A 23,440-nucleotide genomic window follows, 5' to 3' on the forward strand; every position below is an offset into this window, starting at 1 on the left:
TGTGAATATTTATTCTGTGCCATTATGTTTTTTTGAGGTTATTTTTTGGTATTATGGCTCAGTTAAAAGATCTTGGACTATGGGGATGTATGAACATCATTGGAATTGATAAAAACTATGGGGACTTTTAAAGTCAGACTGAATGCATTGTATTTTACATCATGTATGGATATCAGTTTATGGGGGCCAGGGGTGGAATGTGGTGGTTTGATTCAGGTGTCCCCCATAAACTTAGGTGTTCTGAATGCTAGGTTCCCAGCTGATGGAGATTTGGGAATTAATGCCTCCTGAAGGGAGTGTATTGTTGGGGGTGGGTTTATGGGCTTTATAGCCAGTTTCCCCATACCAATGTTTGGCACACCCTCCTGTTGCTGTAGTCCACCTTAAGTTGGCCAAGGGGTGATATCCTGCTCATGCCATCATTTTCCCCTGCCATAGTGAAGCTTCCCCTCGAGCCTGTAAGCTAAAATAAATCTTTTTTCCCAGAAGCTGCTCTTGGTTGGGTGATTTCTACCAGCAATGCGAACCGGACTCCAGTAGTAATTTTGCTTGTTCTTGGATCTCTAGTCAACTTTCCTCAAGACAGTACTTTGAATGATACGTGGACCAGCGTCCATTTGATTATTTTTTATTAAATATTTTTATTTCTTTATTTGAGAGAGAGGTAGAGAAAGAGGTACTTAGAGAGAGAGAATGACAATGGGCACTCCAGGGCCTCCAGCTGCTGCAGACGAATTCCAGATGCATGTGCCACCTTGTGCATCTGGCTTACATGAGTTGAGAAGTGTACCTGGGTCCTTTGGCTTTGCAGGCAAGCGTCTTTTACTGCTGAGCCATCTCCCCAGCCCTGATTATTATTTTTGAGGTTACCTGAGATCAAACACAGATCTTTGTAGATGCTAGACAAATATTTGCTCATTGGTTTGTGCCCTTAGTCCCAAATGCCGCCCCCCCCTTTTTATTTTGTTTTTTTTGAGGTAGGGTCTCACTCTAGCCCAGGCTGACCATTCACTATGGAGTCTCAGGGTGGCCTGGAACTCATGGCGATCCTCCTACCTTTGCCTCCCGAGTGCTGGGATTAGAGGCATGCACCACCACGCCCGGCTCCAAATGCCCCCTTTTTGAAAGGAGGGCGAGTACCATTTCAAGTACATGTGACAGCAGAAGATGTATGGTGCTGCTGCTCATGAGGTGAGTTACCCATGTCTAGGATCTGAAGGACATGAGGTGGATTGAGGGCTTGGGTGGGGCAGTCATGCAGGACAAGCCTGTGATAGCCCAGGTACACTTCCGGCAGGCAGAGGTTCTCACAGTGCAATCTGTGGTTGCACTGTAATTATGGTCTTACTTGGGAGGCACGAGAAGGGGGGGGGGGGCTGGGAATCAAGCAGCTGCCAGGGAGATGTATAAATTATAGGAGAAGGCCAGCATTATAGGGTAGAGCAGTGTCAGAGGAGTCTAGACTGCAAAGCAAGAGGATCTCATAACTAATGTCTGTTACCTTTCCTCCCCCCGCATGTCCTCTAGAGATTTTCTCAATCACTCAAATGCCAGATGTTTGAGCTCAAATACATGTTGTTTGATGGCCCGACAATTGCAGCATCTAGTTACCTTTTAATTTGGAGCCCAGAAATAGTGCCATAACCACCTCTTTTACATCCCGCTAATGGTCATTAAAACACAAGTACCACTCTGCTCCTGTGTGTCACCTATGAATGGACAGTGTTCTGCATGGTTGTTTGTGAATCATTGATGAGGAAGTCTGTTTTTTTTTTTTTTTTTTTCTCCATTAGAGCAGAATTGGACTTGTTGGATGAGGCTGCAGGCCAATGCACAAAAGTTAATTTTATCCATAATGTACCTGCATTTAATCGAGCCAAGGAGGACTATAGGGCTTCCTATGTGAAGCCACCATTTCTATAAAAACATAATAAATGTGTGGGCCCTTGGAGACAATCTTTCTAGCATGAGCAGACTCTGTAGGGCCTGTATTTAAGGAGCACAGTGAAGGTTGAGAGGGTAGAGGCTAAGGGAGTGGAGAGCCGGCCTGGAGCTAGTCCCAGTAACTGCAGTGATGGGCGGTACTTTTCTGCCTCTTACAACATCCTGGTATGAGGTTTAATTCTGAGTTGGTTTCTTGGTCATAGTCTCTATTTTTTCCTTTCCCACAAAAGACCCTAGGTTAGTCTTTTTTTTTTTTTTCCATTCATTCTCTAGTTGTACATTCATAGCTTCCTGTGACTGAAGATCTAGGAGAGATCTCACATCAGCTGTTCTGTCCTTGCAGTTTACAGATGTGGAAAATTATATTCATACTAACTGAAATGCCTTTTGTCCCTAAAGTGCTGCCCTGAAACAGGCATTGTCCATTTTGAGCTATTGTAAAACTATTTTTTTTTTAAGCCAATGACATTGAAAGGGTGGTGTGTAGGTAAAAGACTCTGTGGTGGTTCTTGATTCAGGTGTCTTCCATAAACTTAGGTGTTCTGAATGCTAGGTTCCCAGCTGATGGAGATTTAGGAATTAATGCCTTCTGGAGGCAGTGTATTGTTGGGGGCAGGCTTATGGGTATGATAGCCAGTTTCCCCTTGTCAGTGTCTGACACACTCTCCTGTTCCTGTTGTCCTGTTGGCCAGGAGATGATATCCACCATGCCATCATGAAGCTTCCCCTGGAATCTGTAAGCCAAAATAAACCTTTCTGTCCCACAAGCTGCTCTTGGTTGGGTGTTTTCTGCCAGCAATGTGAACCTGACTGCCAACAGGCTCCTTGTTTTATTTCATCTTTTCTTTTAGTCCCAGGATGATTTTGGTAATGAGACAGGGAAGGCCAATTCTGACTACTTCTGGTTTTGTCCAGGAAGTGGGTCAGGTAGACTGTGGTAAGCAGCAACATGTCAGGTGAAGTCGCAGTGGGAGAGATGTAGCTTAACGGACCAGGGTCTTGAGCCAGCAGAGGCTAGTGGGGAAGAGACAATAATAGAGGTTTACCCTGGTTCCTTTTCTTACCATCGTACCATATACCATTCCCTGGATTATATAGCCCAGCAAGACCATTTCCCTTGGGCAGTGGGAATGGACATCTATAAAGGGGGTGTGTTTTTAAGGCTGAGTGAAATGGAAGAGGAGAGAAAAGGTAAATCCTTAGTAGGAAATCCTGGCTGTGGCCAGAGGTCCCATTAGGTTGACAGATGCTGTTTAGATGTCAGGACATTCCCAAATCCGGACAACCTTAGGTGAAGTGACGATGTGTTTGGGTTGGCCCAGGATCTCTGCTAATGATGACTACAGCACCAAAGACTGCCTCGTCTGGAAATATCAAGTCATTATCCCCTCTAGCATTGATACAGAAGTGGGCAGGCCAGCCTCCATAAGGCAGTTAAGGAAGCTGTGTCTGGGTCTTTAGTATTTCCAGATTTTTTCTGATGGAGCCAAAGTCGTGATGCCGGAGGAAGAAGTCATGGGAGAAGACATACCAGCAGGGTGTTAGAAGAGGGGCGGAGCGAAGAGCTTGGCTGTCCCTCCCTGTGTTTTACGCTCTCTACCAACTACACTCAGCCGTTCCTGAGAGCCTACCCTCCCGCCATCCAGGAAGCTGTGTTCTTACCACGCAATGGCCTGGCTCTGGCAGAGGACTGTAGCATGTCTTGTGTCTGTTGTGGTGTGGATGCAGAGAGATTTCTCCCTTAATGGCTACTCTCTGTATTTAAGATGCTCTCTTTGCTTTTTAAAAATATTTTGTTCTTTATTTATTTATTTGAGAGTGACAGACACAGAGAGAAAGGCAGATATATATAGAGAAAGAATGGACGCGCCAGGGCCTCCAGCCACTGCAAACGAACTCCAGACGTGTGCACCCCTTGTGCATCTGGCTAACGTGGGTCTTGAGGAATCGAGCCTTGAACCGAGGTCCTTAGACTTCACAGGCAAGCGCTTAACCGCTAAGCCATCTCTCCAGCCCTCTCTTTGCTCTTTAAGGAACAGCTTTTTGCTGTGGTCAAGCCATCATGTTGGGAACTTAGGTTCCATGTGACTGAGTTTTCTTTCGTGTGTGTGTGTGTGTGTGTGTGTGTGTGTGTTATGTGTGATGTATGCATGGTGTATGTGCCCATGCAGTGCCCTGGACAGTTGCTGCAGAGTGGTGGCCTTGTTTACCCCGACGGGAGCAGACTATGTAGTGTCCCACTCCTTCACTCTCCTGCTGGATCTACTTGAACAGATGTCTCTTAACTGATCTTGAAGCTTGCTGGCCACCGGCCCCCTCACCCCTGCCCGTGAACTCCAGAGATGCTTGTGTCTCAGCCCCTCATGGGATTGGGGTTACAGACTTGGGTGCTTTTGTCCAGCTGCTGACGTAAGTCCCAGGGATCAGACTCCAGTGCTCTCTTGGTCTCCAGGCCCCCTGCTTGCATAGGAAGCATTTTAGCCTCTAAGCCACGTCTCCAGGCCATGGATGAATTTTGTAATAGTACTTACTGTTAATCTCTAATGAACTGTGATCCTCCTGAGCAGTTTTCTCTCATGATCATGATTTGTTGGTTTCAGACAATCTGGAGAGGCTCTCAGATCATTGATGGTCTAGAATGTGGTCAGAACGTGAGGTACATAGAGCTGTGGAAAGGGTACTTGTTGAAAATGTAGAGTCCTCTAAGCCAGCTCTAGTCGGTGTAGTTGACAATTAGCTATCTGTTGTATAAAAATACTCATGTTATCTTTCCTGGGTGATTGTGATATATATGGACAGCAGTTCTGAAGGAGTGGGAAAGACAACAATTTTGTCTGGTTCATCTACTGTCAAGTCCTAGGACCAGGAGGAAGGTCTGGTATTCCATGTCTGTGGGTGGGTCAGCTACTGAGCCAAGTTTTATGCTTTTTATCTGCTGAGGCTTCAATAATCTTGTTAGAACTTAATTTAAAAAATAGGAGTGTAAGATATCTTAAGTGATAGACAAGGGTTTATTAAATCATTTGAATTCTGGAATGTTAATATATGTTTTTGGGCTGGAGAGATGGCTTGGTGGTTAAGGCACTTGCCTGCAAAGCCAAAGGTCCCAAGTTCAATTCCCCAGGATTCATGTAAGCCAGATTCACAGGTGGCGCATACATCTGGAGTCTGTTTGCAGTGGCTGGAGGCCCTGTGTGTCCATTCTCTTTCTCAAATAAATAAAAATATTTAGAATGTGCGAGTGAGTGTGTGCCGGCATGTGTGCACATGTGTATCTTTTTTTCCATGGTCCAGAGACTTGTTTTATGAAAACAAGCAAATGCTTAATGGTCATGTGTTGGATTTCTGTTTTTCAGTCATGGTCTTAATAAGGTTGCTTAAAAAATGAGAAATGTGGGCTGGAGAGATGGCTTAGTGGTTAAGCGCTTGCCTGTGAAGCCTGAGGACCCTGGTTGGAGGCTCGATTCCCCAGGACCCACGTAAGCCAGATTCACAAGGGGGCGCACGCGTCTGGAGTGAGTTTGCAGTGGCTGGAGGCCCTGGTGCGCCTATTCTCTCTCTCTCTCTGTGCTTCTTTCTCTGCTTGTCTGTCACTCTCAAACAAATAAAAAATAAACAAAAAATTTTAAAAATGAGAAATGTTATGTGTGACATTGACTTTTGTATTTGGGCTTTATTGCAAGATTCTTTCCCTGCTGTCTGTGCGGTCAGTGGGACAGGGCTGTCAGAACTGCAGGCTGGATGTGTCAGCGGGGGTGTGGGGGGATGAGTCTCGCCCTTCACTTCTTGCCACAAGCGGCTTTCTAAAAATAGGTCTATTTAATTTTTTTTCTTGGGTCACAAATGACTTATATTGTGAACACACAATAGGGATGGGTTTTTGTCTTACATAAGTTTGGTATTAGCCAGCTTCAATGTTTCACTTTCTCTTGTGTTTTTGAATCTGATTGTACTATTCTGTTATCTTTTTTCTCTAAGTACACATCTCAGTATTCAGTTTTGAGTGACTTTAACTACTTTTTGTGTAGTTTTAAAAAATTAATTGTGTTATATTTTGTTTTGGTGTGATTTGTTGTTTTGTTTTTAAATTAACCCAACATGACTTTGTTACTGTTGAGTCATTTTAAAAATATTTTATTTATTTACGTTTGAGAGAGAAAAGTGGCAGAGAGAGAATGGGCATACCTGGGCCTCTAGCCACTGAAAATTCACTCCAGATGCATGCACTACCATGTGCATTTGGCTTACGTGGGTACTGGGGAATCCAACCTGGGTTTTTAGGCTTCTCAGACAAGCACCTTAACCACTAAGTCATCTCTATAGCCCTTGAACCATTATTTTTTTAACCAACTGAACCCTTTCTTGATTATTTTTAGAAAACAGTAATAGAGAATTAGGTTGACAGGTACAGTCTTTCAAGACACTTATACACTACCTTATTAAGGGAAAGCCCTGTATATTACCACATTGCTGTCAGTGGAATAGAGTTCCTGAGAAGAGAGCCAGGCACAACTGGATAACCTGTTTAAAAGTTTTCAAACTTAACCGACACTTTTTGAATGGCTTCATGGTGCTACTCAAGATGCTAAGCTCTGGGATAAACATAAGTGACACATACATTGAACAGGCAGCCTTTACAATCAAACTCAGATGTTGCTGGGCGTGGTGGCACACGTCTTTAATGCCAGCACTTGGGAGGCAGAGGTAGGAGAATCGTCATGAGTTCAAGGCCACCTCGAGACTACAGAATAAATTCCAGGACTGCCTAAGCTAGAGTGAGACCCTACCTTGGGGAAAAAAAAAAAAAAATCAGATGTTGCCGATGCAGTAGGAGGACAGAAAACATAGGCAAAGCTGAAAGTAAACTATGAAGGCTGCACATTTAGTCCAGATGGGCAAGGATGTCGGAGGCAGGCCATTAAAACTGGTTTGCTGACCAGTGAGCATGGCATGTTTGAGTAATGTGAGTGGTTCTGTGTGACTGGTGCCACTGTGCCACATCATGAGTGATTTTCTTTATTTTTTTAATTTTTTAGTTTTTAATTTTTTTCTCAATTTTTATTAACATTTTCCATGATTACAAAAAAATATCCCGTAGTAATACCCTCCATCCCCTTCTCCTCACTTTCCTCTTTGATGAGTAATTTTCTATATTCATGCTTGGTGGTTTGAATGTAAATTTTTGTCTCCTATGGCCTCATATGTTTGTGACTCAACCTCATACTTGATCCCCAGTGGGTGATGCCTTTGGGAGGTGGAGCCTTGCTGGGGGAGGTGTGTCGCTGGGAGCAGACCTCCAGGGTTTATTAATCCAGCTTCACGGTGTGTTCACAGCAAGCTTGCTATCTCTGTGTCCTCCTGGTGGCTGCAGAGACATGAAGCCTGTGTCTGTCCTTGCCATGCTTTCCCCACCGTGAAACTGTAAGCTGGAAATAGTTTCTTCTTCCCTTCCATCTGCTGCCTTTGGCTGAGGGTTTTATCCTCACCATGAGAAGGCAACTGTGACATATGCAAAGGACCCTTCATTTTATTCACCAAAGGGTAGAGATTTATTGAGCTGGAGAGTGTCATGATGAGATTGACAGTCATTATTTATTTATTTGAGAGAGGGAAAGAGGCAGAGAGAGAAAGAGAGAGAATGGGCACACCAGGGCTTTCAGACACTGCAAACTAACTCCAGACGCATGTGCTGCCTCGTGCGTCTGGCTTTCATGGGTCCTGGGGAGTTGAAAACCGAAATCCTTTGGCTTTGCAGGCAAGCGCCTTAACTGCTAAGCCAGCTCTCCAGCCCAACAATCATTTTGACTTTCTTGTGAAGAGGGATGGAAGCAGAGCAGTCCCATGCATACAAGAGATCAATCAGAATGGGAATATAATTACCTGGTGAAGAAGGAATGAAGCCTTTAATCAAGGCAGTGATAGCTATCACTAAATTATAATGTTAACCTTATTTATTTATATTTTTTTGGGAGGGGAGACAGCCTGATTAGGTCGTCCCAACTGGGCTCAAACACAGGATCCTCCTGCCTTTGCTGCCATAGAATTGTGCTTCCAGGACTGCGCCACCAGCTTCAGCCTACATCACAATTTAAAAACGTGTTGTTTGCTTTAAAACTCAATATGTGGGCTGGAGAGATGGGTTAGCGGTTAAGCACTTGCCTGTGAAGCCTAAGGACCCCAGTTCAAGGCTCAGTTCCCCAGGACCCACGTTAGCCAGATGCACAAGGGGGCGCACGCGTCTGGAGTTCGTTTGCAGTGGCTGGAAGCCCTGGCGTGCCCATTCTCTCTCTCCCCCCTCCCCCGCCTCTTTCTCCCTGTGTCACTCTCAAATAAATAAATAAATAATTTTTTTTAAAAAACTCAACATGTTTTCAAGTTTTGATTTAGCAATAAGACAGAGGACTTACATAGGAAGTCAGTTTCATAGACTTTGAAGAAGTGTTAAGTGGTGATGTCAGCATTATTCAGTGGTTTGTACCATACTTATGTGCTGAATTACCATTTGGGTTTTCAAGCCCGTGAGTGAGTGTGTGTGTGTTTAGTGTGCATTTGCAAGTAACTACAATTCCTTGAAAAGACTTTTCACCTTAGTTCCATGAGCTCAGGTTTGCGTTTTTGGCAGAGCTTTTGTATTGGAACTCTCACCAGTTTCATTTGCAGTCTCTCGAAGGCATGCTTTATGGAAAGCTCTGTGAGCACTCTCCATGAAGAAAAATGTTAGGAATGTTAAAGCAAGAATTTAGATTCTGGTTTAAGTGGTTATAGGTCATTGCAGATAGCTTACAATTACACAACTCACTTATAAAACTGGCAAGGACAGTACTGTTATTACTTACACCCTTTATACCTGTGATGTGCAGAATTTTTGTTTTTGATTTTCTGAGGTAGGGTCTCACTCTAGCTCAGGCTGACCTGGAATTCACTATGTAGTCTCAGGGTGGCCTCGAACTCATGGTGATCCTCCTACCTCTGCCTTCCGAGGGCTAGGGTTGAAGGCGTGCGCCACCACATGCCTGGCTTGATGTGCAGGTTTCACATGTATTTTACCAGCTGATTTCCTTTGGATTACGCTTAAGTAGACTCATATCAGTTTGTAAATACCTTTTAAACATCCTGAAATATAAACAATCTCTAGACATAAGAAAGAATGTACTTATCTTAAGAGAAGACACTTGTCTTTAAAAGTGGCAATCATCAAAACAATATTGTGTATATTTATATTTATGTGTGTTTCAGATCTATTTTAGCGAATAGTTTTATTTTATTGTCTGATTTCCCCTATAGAATTTTCCATATTTCTAAAACACAGTTCATATATTTATCAGTTTTACATGCTTTTTTATCTACATTATATACTTATATTTCCTTGGGTCCAGGTATTCCTATATAGAATCCTGAACTTCATGAATTATTATTATTATTATTATTTTCAATAGTTTTATGTGTGACTCCATTGTTCACTTTTTAATATATTTTATATATTTATTTGAGAAAGAAAGAGGGAAAGAGAGAGAGAGGGAGAGGGAGAGAATAGGTGTGCCAGGGCCTCCAGCCACTGTAAATGAACTCCAGACACATGTGCCCCCTTGTGCATCTGGCTTACATGGGGCCTGGGCAGTTGAACCAGGATACTTTGCTTTTCAGGCAGATGCCTTAACCACTAAGCCATCTCTCCAGCCCCTCATGAATTATTTTTAAGTGACAATTTTCAGATATTAAGATAGTGTAATTTGATCATAGTACCCTCCTAATGTCTTCTTTTGTCCCCTACCTCTTCCAGTAAAATATCTTTTTCATTCCAACAAGACCATCTTCTATTTTGGTGACCACCCCCCACAACCCTCTTCCGTCATTCATGTCAACATGTTGATAAGCTCATTTTTGTAGAGGTGAAGGTAGCAACAGCTAATATGAGGTCATTGAATAACTATTACTTTCTTTCTGGAGGACAGTGTTCCAAAGTCCTCCTTCCCATCCTGTGGCTCTTACATTCTTGCTGCTCTCTCTTCCATAATGTCCCCGAGCCTTGAAGGGAGTGTTGCAGATGTCTCCGTTAATGCTGAGCATTCAGCCTTCATGAGTGGGTTAAGCCACAGCTTCGCAGTGTGGCGTCCGCTAACCGCTGGTCCTGTTCTCATTCTTTTTTTTTTTTTTTTTTTAATTTTATTTATTTATTTATTCATTTGAGAGCAACAGACAGAGAGAGAAAGAGGCCGATACAGAATAGGCACGCCAGGGCCTCCAGCCACTGCAAAGGAATGGCAGATGCATGCGCCCCCTTGTGTATCTGGCTTACGCGGGTCCTGGGGAACCGAGCCTCGAACCGGGGTCCTTAGGCTTCACAGGCAAGCGCTTAAGCACTAAGCCATCTCTCTAGCTCTGCTCTCATTCTTGCAGGATCACCTCTGCCTGTTGCAAAGCCTTGCGCTGCCAGTCTTCCATTAAAAGGAAACAAAACATGGGTCCCCCAAAGTGCTATATTCTTAACTGCTTGCCATTTTACCTCTGCCGAGGGAGCTTTATTAAGTGCAGGCAGAAGCCATTGTTTGCTCTGTTCCAGAGCACTTTGTACATTCAGCAGTGGTGACATTTGACAACAGGTTCCCAACTAGACTGAGCTGTATGAGGTCCCTGACCTACTTGTTCGCATGCGCTAACAGCCGTGCAGAACCCTTGGCTTATGGCTTATGGAAGCTGGTGCCAATAATCTTCATTAGAGCTGCTCAGTTCTTTGCGGACTAGCAAAGCATGAAAACAAATGATGCATAAGGTGCAGGTATGTAGATTTAAGGTGGATATCTGCCTGGTGAGGGCGAAGTAGTTTAGCTTGTGTGGGGCATCTGTAAAGGTTCCAGAAAAGACAAGGAAAAACGAGTGTCCTCATGATTATAGTTGAGGCTGGGTGATTAAAAATGACTGCTTCTGAAACTTGAATTCTTTTAATGCCATTTGGCACACATTTGGACAAGATTAACCTGCACCGCTTTTTTTTTTTTTTTTTTTTTTAGAATTGCTGGAACTCACTAGATGAGCCCACCTGTTCATAATGATTTGCTACCCAGAAGTAGCATCCAGCCGGGGCACCCAGAGGAGGTCGGGCTGTGGGAGTCCCATGACGTAAATCAAAGCTTTGAGTGCTAGTACTTTCCCAGTTTGGGGTGGCCCCATGTTGCCCCTGGTTCACTGTACGCTACTCTGCTGTGATTACTAATTTAAGAATACAAGACACGTGACGGAGTCACCAGGCTTGCTCCAGCCAAGATGAGCTGAATGAACATGCTTTTAAGATTAGATTGAAATCAGCACATGGTTAACATATTATATAATAAATATATCATATTACTATTACAAATATGATATATTTATTATTAGGCATCTTTGCACATTGGTTTATTAAGAGAACATGTGTGAGTTGAATAATTTTGTTTAAATTTCAAAAGGAACCCTGGTTTTTATTTTTCAGTGTTGAAAATGAGCCCACGAGTACAAGTCAGAAAAAGGAAAATACATTTTCATCAGAAGCCGTAAAGGTACAGTTTAAAATTTCTATTATCTTTACTGCATAATAATGCCGAGTAAATATTTTTTAGGAATGCACAGTCTTGCTTTCAGAGTCTGACTTTCCATTCAGAACAGAGCAACTTTCTTTGACATTAAGTGGAAATCCAGCCCAGCCTTGTAGTCATTTGCGTGCCGGAGGTGAGGGTCTGGGAGAATCTTGGGAAGGCTTGCCATTAACAGCTACCTGGCCTTTGGTTGAAGCGTTTAGCCTTTTGTGCCGTCGTTTTTTAATCTGTAAACCAGATCACATGATCACAAGAAGTTCTAAGATTTAGGTTGCATTTTTCTGAACTCCTGCAGACAACTTATCTTGCTTTGGGGGGTTAGCCATGAATGACATGTTTTTGCATGTCTCTGCTCTGTGTGGGATCTGTTCAGTCAGCTCACATTCAAGCCTGCTGAGCACAAAAAATGTGCAAGCGTTAGATCTACCTACACAGTCATTGATGAGCAGTAAAAGCCCTTGGAGAGTATGGAATTTTCCAGCTTTTCAGAAGTGATTTTTCTAGAACTTGGACTGTGTTATTTGGACAGCTCTGTGATTGCAATTGTGGCTTTTGTTCCCAGTAGTTTTGTTTTTACATAATTTGTGTGTGACAACAAGTCAAGGAGAAAGTTTGCATCTTTGGGGGTCTTCAGGGTAAATTAGTTTGGTTAGTAGGAGGATGAAAAATCTGAATTCACTACTGATTTGGGAACTTTTTTAAAAACCATTTTAAAAAACTACACACACACACACACACACACACACAGAGTTCTAATCCAATTGCATTACATAGAGTAAGGTTAAAGTTTTCAGCCTAACTGCCTTTTCTGTGATAGTGAAAATTTAAAACATTTACTTAATACAACTAGACCTGGATCACTCCTTTACTGCCTTGAGTTTGGCAGCTTAATCCTGTTCCTTTTTTTTTTGTTTGTTTGTTTGTTTGTTTTTTCAAGGTAGGGTCTCACTCTAGCTGGGCTGACCTGGAATTCACTATGGAGTCTCAGGGTGGCTTCGAACTCATGGTGACCTTCCTGCTTCTGCCTCCCAAGTGCTGGGATGGAAGGTGTGCGCCACCCTGCCTGGCTCCTTTTTTCTTTTCTTTTTCTTTTTTTTTTAATTAATTAATTAATTAATTAATTTATTTGAGAGTGACAGACACAGAGAGAAAGACAGATAGAGGGAGAGAGAGAGAATGGGCGCGCCAGGGCTTCCAGCCTCTGCAAATGAACTCCAGACGCGTGCGCCCCCTTGTGCATCTGGCTAACGTGGGACCTGGGGAACCGAGCCTCGAACCGGGGTCCTTAGGCTTCACAGGCAAGCGCTTAACCGCTAAGCCATCTCTCCAGCCCATCTTTTCTTTTTCTTTTTGTAACAGTCTCAGTGTAGTTAGTTCAGGCTGGGCCTGGCCTCTCCGTGCTTCCCCTTCAGGCCTCTGAGCAGTCAGTTACAGTGTGCGGGTCAGGTCATTCCTGGCTCTGCTGTCATGTTCCTGACATTTCTCACCTGCTGCTCTTCTTCCGCCAGTGGTCAGCCTGCCTGAATGACCACTGCGTGACTTCCCTCCTCTTCTTCAATTTTTATGTGAGAGTTGTCCCGCACGGGATTTTAACTTCTCATGCCAGATGTAAAGCTTCACCCTTGGGTTGTTTCACAAGAAGGCTGCTGCTTCTGCCATCTCAGACGCCGAGGTTTCTCGGTTACCAGCTCCTGCCCAGCCTTCTCTCATTTCCTCATTGCGTGGAAGCCCTTGCCTACGCCAAACTCTTCTGCTTTCTTGGCTCCCAGTTCTCGTGGTCTTTGCTCATCACTGCACTCTACTTGTAGCTGTTGATCCGCTGTACTTTCACTGAAATGAGACTCTCCTCTTCAAACTTGAATAAAGTCAACTTTATATTTCCAGGAGTCCAGTTTTCATCTCCAGAAATTTGTTCAGTAAGTCTCAGCTTTGTGGCTTTAGTAAACACATGCAGTAGCAATATGGTGGCTGGGCCTCCATGCTGCTATCACTTTATCCTTCTTTTATTTTTTTTAATATATTTTATTTTTATTTATTTATTTGAGAGCGACAGACAGAGGAAGAGGCAGAGAAACAGAGAGAATGGGCGCGCCAGGGCCTCCAGCCACTGCAAACGAACTCCAGACGCGTGCGCCCCCTTGTGCATCTGGCTAACGTGGGTCCTGGGGAACCGAGCCTCGAACCAGGGTCCTTAGGCTTCACAGGCAAGCGCTTAACCGCTAAGCCATCTCTCCAGCCCTCTTTATCCTTCTTGATACCTTGGTACATGTTGACAGTCTGTTTCCCATTCTTAATCGTTTTTTTTAAATGTTTTGCTTATTCTTTTGAGAGAGAGATACAGAAATAGGCAGAGAGAGAGAATGGACATGCCAGGGCCTTCAGCCACTGCAAATGAACGCCAGATGTATGCGCCCCCTTGTGCATGTGGCTTACGTGGGTCCTGGGAAGTTGAACCTGGGTCCTTAGGCTTTTCAGGCAAGCGCCTTAACCGCTAAGCCATCTCTCCAGCTCCCTCCCCCATTCTTAATCTTTTCATACAATAGGGGCCCAGGCCTGTGAGTAAATACCACTCATAGTTAGGAGACTGTTCAGGTTTACTTAGACATGGACACCTGGTTGAGCCCAACATACATGGTACTCTCTGCTATAGCATTTTGGCCCACATAATTTTTTTTAACCTATGAAAACTCTTAGTAGGGTTTGTTTAACCTACCCATGAACTGCTGCTACAAGGCATTAAAAAACTATGTACATTGGTAATGCCACCGTACCTTCAGGAACAAAACTTAACAATGGTTCACAGCAACTGTTACTATACTGCTGTTTTGAACAGTCACTCTTGGAGAGTTTCTGTCTCCAACAGGTGGCATCAAGCATGCTGCTTGCTTTCTATCTAATGAAGAGTTTTCTGAAATGCAGCACTCCACAACAGTTTGACATTTCTCAGCATGCCTCCCTCCTTGTTAACCCGAATTTTATAATTCCTTCTTTGATAAGAAGAAAAAGATGTGTGGTATTTTCTCTCTTGAGCCTAATGCATAAGATTTATGAAGAATAAACACAGTCATATATATATATATATATATATATATATATATATATATATGTATATATATGTATATATATACACACACACATGTATATATATGCGTATGTATGTGTGTGTGTGTGTGTGTGTGTGTGTGTATATATATATATATATATATATATATGCATATTTGTTAGTATTTAATCTTGAGATACCAAATCCAGATGTCAATTATTATGGTGTAAGATAAATTTGAGATATGAAAGTCTTATTTTTATTTGTTTATTTATTTATTTATGTAGTTTTTTTGTTTTTCCAAAATAGGGCCTCACTTTAGCCCAGGCTGACCTGGAATTCACTGTGAAGTCTCAGGGTGGCCTTGAACTCACAGCGGTCCTCCTACGTCGGCCTCCCAAGTGCTGGGGTTAAAGATGTGCGCCACCGCACCTGGCAAAAATCTTATTTTTAAACAGTTACAACTATAATTCATGTTGTCTTTGAACATCATTAAATCCTGTAATCTGTGAAACGCCACTTGTGTGTTTAACAAATTTTCTGTTTTTCTAACAGTGTGGTACTTCTAGTACTCAGGTGTATTTATGTTTTGAGCTGTATTTTGTTCATACGAATCAGATCTTTGTATGTGGCTGGAGAAACCTTCAGGTGCTTAGCCCACGTCTCACCACTGCTGTCCAGCCCACAAGCATGTGGGGGCATGATATTATGCCGTGCTAACCTGCTCAGAGGAATGCTCATCCCTTCCTCCCTGTAGAAAGAGCCCCCAATGGTGTGCTCTGGCATGACTTGCCAGCGGCATGGGCAGTCCTGTCCCCTGCTCTCCCTGCCTGCTTCCTTCTGCCATGCCTGCTTCCAGCCCTATCTTTGCTGACGTCCTGCCACGAGCCTCAGCTCTCCCTGTGCATATGTAACGGCAACAACAATGCTGTCTCTTTTTGTGGGTCGAATTTACTGTCTTTTCTGTCATGCTGCTACATTCCTACCTGTTACCCAAAATTTTCTTAGGATGGTCTGGTCTCCACGCAGTACGTTGGAGGTCAGCGGTACCCAATGGCCACCACACCTGGCTTCCCTGTTCTCATTTCACATTCTATGGAGCCAGCTGGGACACTTTTGTTTTCTACGTCTTGCTCTTATCTTCAGAAATTTTCTTTTATCATACTGCCCTATCTTACTGTAGTTCCTACCCCTGCTTCCTTCTCTGTCACTGTCATCGATTCTCCTCTGGCTAACAGACTTTTCAAGTAGATGCTTCTGAAAGTGCTCAGCCTGCCTTGGTGTCAATGCTCTAACGTGATACCATTTATTCTTGTGGATTCATCTTTTATTCTTGTGTATTTATCTTTTATTTCAAGATCTTTGCCCAACTTCCCTTGTTCGGTTAAGCTCCAGACTAACCTACATTCTTGACATTTCCTTGCTCCTTTGATATCTGAAATTCCATCTGTCTGAAAATCTCAGTATCTTCAGGACATTGCTATACCTCTTTTTTTGTGTGGTTTTATTCTTGAGGGTGGTGTAGGGTGAGGACTGACAGGAAGTGGAGAGAATTATCTGATGGGTGGGAGTTGTAAAGAGCCCTGGGCTTAATTCTGCTAAGGATGATTGTTCAAACAAACTGTTACTTTTAGTCCCATGTCTCACATGGCCTTAAGTGGTACCTTGTATCTTCAAACCTTGAGTTTGTTTACATAGCCTGTGGAAGGTTTCTGTTAGAAACAGGGGCCTGCTTTGTAGACGTGAGGATGGAGGCGTCCTCTGCTTGTGTATTATGCTGCCACCTGCTTTTTCCTTCTCAGCCTATCATGAAATGTCTTACCTGTTATTTCTGTTTGCTTTCTGTTTTAGTACTCATAGCTTTAAAGCAATCCTTTTATTATCTTTTTAGCACTTTATACAAGGAGGAACTTGATGTGTGTATCTATGCTTGTATATGTGCATGTGGTGCTTCTGAGTGTGTGTTCACATGTGTCTGGTGGGTGCACATGTGTGTGGGTGCTTGTGCCAGTGTGTGTGTGTGTGTGTAGGCCAGAGGTTGACATCAGATGTCCTCTGCATTCACTCACTTCTTTGTTATTTTCTGAGACAGGGTCTCACTTTAATCTGGAGCTCACCTCTTAGATGACACTAGCTAGTTAGTAAGTCCTAGACGTCTGTCTGCCTCTCGTTCCCTATCACTGCACCGTCTGGCTTTCCCTGGGTGCTGGGGATCGAAACTCAGATCCTCATGTTTACATCACAAGCACTTGTATCCATGGACCCATCTCTTTAGCCCCACTTTTATGTCTTTTTGTAGTTAGAAAAAGCGAATCACAGAAGACAACTTACTTGACAAAACTCATCAGCTAGTGAGAGGCTGCACAAAGAAACGAGTCAGTTTTGTGCCGCGGTGCTTCCCGTGTGTGTAACGAGCTGTGTCATTACTGTGTTGGTAAGGAATCCTATCAAAACATAAAAAGGGCTGTGGCAGGAAGGCTTCATTCACTTCAGAAATGAGTCATGAGCAAAATAAAATCATTACACGTGGACCACAGGTTACAGATTCTCCAATGCAGGCCTAAATAAATTTGCAGGCCGAATGAAAGTCACAAAGTGGCTTTGTGACTTTGGGAAATGGAGTTAAGTGCCTCCGAACTTCTGCTTACTAATCTACTGTGGGGTGTTCTGTCCTTATTTCTTAGAGTTGTTTTATTGTTCATTGAGATAGCATGTAAAACATTGCACCATGCTGTTGCAAATGAGGTAGTTCCCTTCTTGTCCTAAAACATTTGGATAAAACTTAAAATATACTCCCTAGAATAGTGGTATTATATTCTGGGTGAAAACTGTGAAAACTGGCTCTTAGGAACATTGATTCAGCACAACATTTGGAGAGAATACATGTGTCAAATTATGTTCTGTTTCTTGCTTTCTATGTGTGTTTATTAAGAGAGCTCTGAGCGTGCCTGGGAGGGAGAAGGCACCCTTGTCACTATGCTGCCCTTATGACCAAAGGGACAGGCACATCCTAAGCCTATCAGTATGGCTATGCTGGTCTGGAGCTGGGGTATCTCTTAGTTCCTGGATGCCACATGTCTTGCAAAGTGTCTGGCTCCATTTGTATCAGGGTTAGCCCTGTTGCCGACGGGAATAGCCCTACACGGTGACCTGATGAAACACTTTATCAAAATGAAAACTGGGTGTGAAGTTACATTGTACGTATTCCAGATGTGAGCGAGTCAAGTTTGTCCCACAGCTACCAGCTGGCGACTCTAGGACTTGACAAGAAAACCTCTTCTCTTGATTGAGAAGTCCCTGTGCCGGAGGAAGGAATGCTTTCCCCACACGTCACAGCTTCTTCCTCTGTCCTGGGTGATTGGATTTCTTCATCTTAATCTGTGACAAAAGCCACATCTGGGCTTCCAGCCTAATGTGTATCCCAGAGCCTTGCTATTACGCAACCAGTTAGCCCACATGTCACTGGGTATAAGACATGACATGCTCAAAACTGAACCCCTTTCATTCTGTCATAGCTTCCTTACATTATATTTAAATTTTTTTTCGTTTATTTTTATTTATTTATTTGAGAGCAACAGACACACAGAGAAAGAGGCAGATAGAGAGAAAGAGAGAAGGGGCACGCCAGGTCCTCCAGCCACTGCAAATGAACTCCAGATGCGTGGGCCCCCTTGTGCATCTGGCTAACGTGGGACCTGGGGAACCGAGCCTCGAACCGGGATCCTTCGGCTTCACAGGCAAGTGCTTAACCGCTAAGCCATCTCTCCAGCCCACATTTTTATATTTATATGCTAGTAAAAGTTACCAAATCCTGCTACTTGGGATTGAGTCTGCTTTTTTTCTTTTCTTCTTAATTTCTTTCTTTCTTTTTTTGTATGTGTGTGTGGTTGTTTCAGGTATAGTCAGGAAGACTGGGCCTCTGGAAGTAAGAAAAAAAAGCAGCACCAGAAATCAAAGATGATCTGACTTCTTATCTCTTGCCTAGTTCCCTAGACCTGCTTCTTCACAAACAATCAGGACCCTTCCTGGGAGGGAGGTCTTTCATATGATTTAAACATTGGTGCCTGGTCAAGTTCAGCCCCCCAAATTTAGTGTCAGGGCTAACCTCTTCCTGAGGCAGCCCCTAGCCCTAACCAACCAGCTGTCCCCCGGGAAGACAGCCCACCACTATGAGGTTATAAATACCTTTGCAAGGGGAGGGCAGGCTCTCTGAGCAAGTGGGAACGCCCAGCTGTGGGGGAGTTTTTCCCTAGGCCCAGCCTGGTTGAGTGGAGGGGGGAGGGCTTCCTCGCGCTTACTCTCCACATGGGTTCTTTATCCCCTCCAGCTCCCCACAGAGCAGGAACTCCTTGAACTGCCTTTTCTTTCCACAGTTTTTTTTTTTTTTTTTTTTCCAGGCCTTCTACGTGGGGTCTCTAGCCATGTGGGTGCCTTTCTTTGGCTCTGTTTTCCCTCAATAAATATAATAATTTCATAATTATTCTTCTCAGTCTTTTTTTTTTAAGTCAATTCTTTGATTAAAATTAGAAACGAACCTAGGGTTTGGGGTTCAAGGACTTTACTGGACCCCTAACACCCTATTACAATATGGTCTCACATTAACCCAGGCTGACCTGGAATTCACTATGTAGTCTCAGGCTGGCCTTGAACTCACAGCGACTCCTACCTCTGCCTCCGGAGTGCTGGCATTAAAGGCTTGCACCACCAAGCCTGGCTGAGTCTACCTTTCTGTTACCCTTCTCATTTTACCCAGGCCTTGAACAATCTTCCTTCCTCTCTCCCTCCCTCATTTTCTCCCTGTCTCTTTCTATCTTTCCAGTGCATCCCAATTCGCTGCTTTGTAAGGGACTTTTCTTATTATCAGCAGTAGTCTTTACTCTATTTTTTCTATGACACATAAGAGGGATCTTGGGGCATTCATGGTTAAAAAAATTTACCTGGTGCTGTGGTAGTTTGAGTGCAAACATGCCCCATGCACTCCTGTGTTTGAATACTTACCCCCGCCTTGATGGCATTGTTCCGGAAGGTTGTGGAAACCTTAGGAGGTGGAGCCTTACTGGAGAAAGTGTGTCACTGGGGTGAGGAATTGAGGTGTTCCAGCCCTCCTTCGCGTACTTCCTCCCTGCTGCTGTGAAGATTACCAGGCTTCCTGATTTGCCCACTCCATATAGTGGCTGTTTCTTCTTGTGGTGTGGTCGTTGTTTTGTTTTTAGATAGTTTTGCCAGGTTGCCCATGCTGGTCTCAAACTTGTGGGCTTAATTAATCCTCCTGGATCAGTATCCTGAGTAACTGGTATTACAGGCATGCTCCACCTTGCTGGCTTCCATGGCATTTTTAAAAACTTAAGTTTGAGCTTTTGCACTAATGACAGGAAGCAGCAGTCGCAGCAGTGGTGTGCCGTGGCGTGAATGTGCAGGTGGTTGGTTTTATCAAGTTGTAATTGGCTTAGTCAGGGCTTAAAAGAATCCTGTTGTTGTCTAATGGAAAGAGAGAGAGAGAAAAAAAAAAAAACCACTTGCGGTGAAGAGGTAATGTTATCTTTAAAGCAAAATTACTTTAATAACAGAGGTATAATGTTATGGTTTAACATCAGTTGTGAAGGTCATGGATTAAGAATATTGTTAATGCATATGTTCATCAGCTTGTAACCACGGACTAATTAGACAACACAAACCAAATCCATCATGTTCAAGGTAAACAATGATTTTGATTTTAGAGTTTATCATTATTTGTTTTTTTCATATGTGTATGTGGTATTCATTCATGTTTGCATGCATGTGGGCACATATGTTTGCAGGTATGTGTGCATGTGAAGGCCACAGTTACATCAGGCATCTTCCTTGGTTGCTTTCTGCTTTATTTTTTTGATACAGTCACTTGAACACAGAAATCGCCCATTTGGCTAGTCTAGCTAGCCAGCTTACCATAGGAATCCTGTGTCTCTGCCTTCTAAGCTTTGTGCTGGCAAGAGGGCTACCCCACCCACTTAGCATGGATATGGTTGCTGATGGCCTGAGCGCGGTCCTCGTGTTGTGTGGCAATGCTTTCTCCCTGGAGCCATCCTCACAGTCCTGTCTTAAGCCATAACTCGAGAGTAGCGATAATAAACTGATGTTAAAATATAAGCATTTGGTTTTTGCTTATTAATAGCAAATTTTAGTAATTATTAATAGTTTAGGTAATAACCCTGCTCATAATGGTGATGTGATAACTTGTTGGTCTTCTATTATGACAGTAAAGATGTAGGAGATTAAGGATATCAATTGTAATAGTGTGTGTGTGTGTGTATATATATATGTGTATATATATGTGTGTATATATATATACATATACATATATATACATATGTATATACATATATACATATACATATATATACATATATATGTATAATTTTGGTGCTGAAAAACTTCAGTGAAAAATTTTAAGGCAGTAGGCAAAGAATCAGTCTCAGCAGAGGAATGGCATAGTTTCTTTACAGAGAGACATGGTAATGAGAGAGAAAGGAAGGGAGGGTAAAAAGAAGTGAATGAAAATGCACATGTAAGCAGTCAGCTTTCCAGGCACTGTGAGTTGCAGGAGATGAGATTGGAGAAGAAAGTGGGGCTAGATTCACGAAGGCCTTGAGTGCTGCCCAACAGTGTTGATAGCAGTGCATAGTCAGCCCCGAGAGGCTTAAATTTGGCTTCTCAGAGATTTCTCTGGCTTTGGTCTGAACAGCAGCTTAGGGGACAACCAGGAATGAAAACAAGGGTACTGGTTCAACTACATCGGTGTTCTAGAAAAGGGCTCGTGTCTTACCATAACATTGGTTGGGGGCAGTGGTGGTGGATTTTCTCGTTCAGAGAGAGAGAAGAATGGAACGATAGCACAGCCGTGCTCACTTTTACAAGTGTTGGCTTCACAGTTCCAGGAAGCATCCAGGCGCTGGAGGTGAGTGTCTGGTTAGTAGTCTGTGTGCAGCTCTGTAACTTGGAGTCTGAGCTGAGAATATAAGTCTGGGGATCATCTGGTCATTTGGGTCTGTGGAAGATGAAGTCTCACAGGAAGTGCATGAAGGTAACATGGTCCAGACTGGAAACTGGAGGAACAAGCTAGGTAAGGATAGAAACAAGAGGTGATCTCAAAGGAAATGGAGAAAATATTTAGGAAGGAAGAAGGGAGAAACTGAGAGTGATGTTACAGAAGCCAAAGCAAGAGATTCTCCCTCACATTCACCAGAAATATCATATGATATCAGAAAGGGGGGAGGGAAGTCCACTGGATTAGTAACTAGGACTGTGTCCCTGAAAAAACATACTCAGAGCACAACTGGGAGGAAAGCTGGATTGCAGGGACTTAGGCAGTGGGGAGAGAGTGGGGAAGAGATGGTGAAGGTTACTAATGCCTCTTGAGAGAGACTGGTAATGAGGGGAGAGGAGCACTGAAGCATCTCTGGATATAAGACAGAGGGACATATGAGTTAATGAGGTCCCAAGAAAACATCAAGGAAGATGTACTGGTGCCCTGATGGAGGAATTTGCTGGGGTTGGTGGAGTCCTTCTTGCATGCAGCGCTAGTGAAGAAAGTAGGCCAGAGGCAGATGCTGCAATGCAGATGGAGGAGAGGCAGAGTGAAGCTCCTCCCCTGAGCTGGTGAATGTAATTGCTCAGGCTTGGCTTAAGGAATGTGACAAAGGTTGGAAAGATCTCCCGATGAGAAAAATGGAGGAAGGGTGCGGGATGATTTCCCTTGAAAGCTATAGCTTGTGAATTGTCAGCAGGCTGAATCTGCTGCATTTTTAACCAAGAGTCATGCACTGGTGTGAAAAGAGGTGCTGAGTTCTTGCTGGATATGGATAGATGATCAAAGATCAATGGACAGTGCTCAAATGAAAGGTCCAGGTCAGGTTTTGAGGTTACTAGTTATATTTAATGACTGGGTAGAGAAGATATCAATGTTTATGGGAACAGAAAGAGTAAAAATCAGAAGAGAGTAAGTACCAGTACTGATTCGATGGGCACATCTATGCCATTGGGTAAGAGCTGTAAAGAGGAGAAGGTGTGCACTCTGCTGTAGACTAGGGCTCAGACTCAGTGGTAGTCAAGGTAAAGACAGGGCTGGGCTGGTCACACGGACAGGTGGAGTGGAAGTGAGTGGAGGTCGCTGGGGTTAAGGGTGCTAGGGAACTGGTCAGGGTGTTTGGAAGGGCTGTCCCTTCTTGTTAGCACAATGCAGTCAGCACCTGGGAAGAAAAGAGGACTCGGCCAGGTCCCGTAGACTTGAAGGCGGTCACCCAGCCCTTTGTGTTTTGCTCAGAATCTTCATTTGGCAACATTCCAAACACCTTTAAGATGTTCACCATGTCAATCAGCACATTGGTCACCTACTATGGGCCACTCAAGGAGGTGACAGTGTTAAGACCTGCTAATTTTTTTTTTTTCATTTGTGTGTGTGCATGATGATGATGATGATGATGATGTGTGGGGGGTTGGGGGTGAGGACACATGCATGCTGTGGTGTGCTTGCGGTCAGAAGTCAACCTCCAGGTATTGATCTCCTTCTCCTTGTTTTAGACAGGGTCTCTGTTGTTTTACTGCTGGAAATCAAGACCAACTGGCCCAGGAGCTCTGGAATCCTCTTGATTCTGCCTCCTGTTGCCCTAGGCACATTGAGTTAAGCTTCTAGACACGTGGGCCACGTTTGTGGTGGCGTTCACATGGGTGTTGGGAACCAAATTTCTTGGCAGGCTTGTGGAGCGAGTACTTTCAAGTACTGAGCCATCTCTCCAGCCTCCCAAAATTCTTACGTCACTGGAATGTGGGCTGTACACCCACGAGGTTTTTAGTGTATTATTTCTCTGCTGTGTCCAAATGCTTGTAATGCTGTGCCGTCCGTTGTTTACTG

General features: G+C 43.6%; 1 protein-coding gene across 1 annotated transcript in view; it reads left to right on the forward strand.

Moving 5' to 3' along the window:
• Nucleotides 1–23,440, forward strand: part of Crybg3 (crystallin beta-gamma domain containing 3) — a 124,954-nt gene that overhangs the window by 12,175 nt on the left and 89,339 nt on the right. Inside the window, exon 2 of the mRNA XM_045147411.1 lies at nt 11,408–11,474. Coding sequence (XP_045003346.1) covers nt 11,408–11,474 — 67 coding nt within the window. The remainder of the gene's footprint in view (nt 1–11,407; nt 11,475–23,440) is intronic.

This window comes from Jaculus jaculus, chromosome 4, assembly GCF_020740685.1.
Source record: "Jaculus jaculus isolate mJacJac1 chromosome 4, mJacJac1.mat.Y.cur, whole genome shotgun sequence".
NCBI classification, from domain to species: domain Eukaryota; kingdom Metazoa; phylum Chordata; class Mammalia; order Rodentia; family Dipodidae; genus Jaculus; species Jaculus jaculus.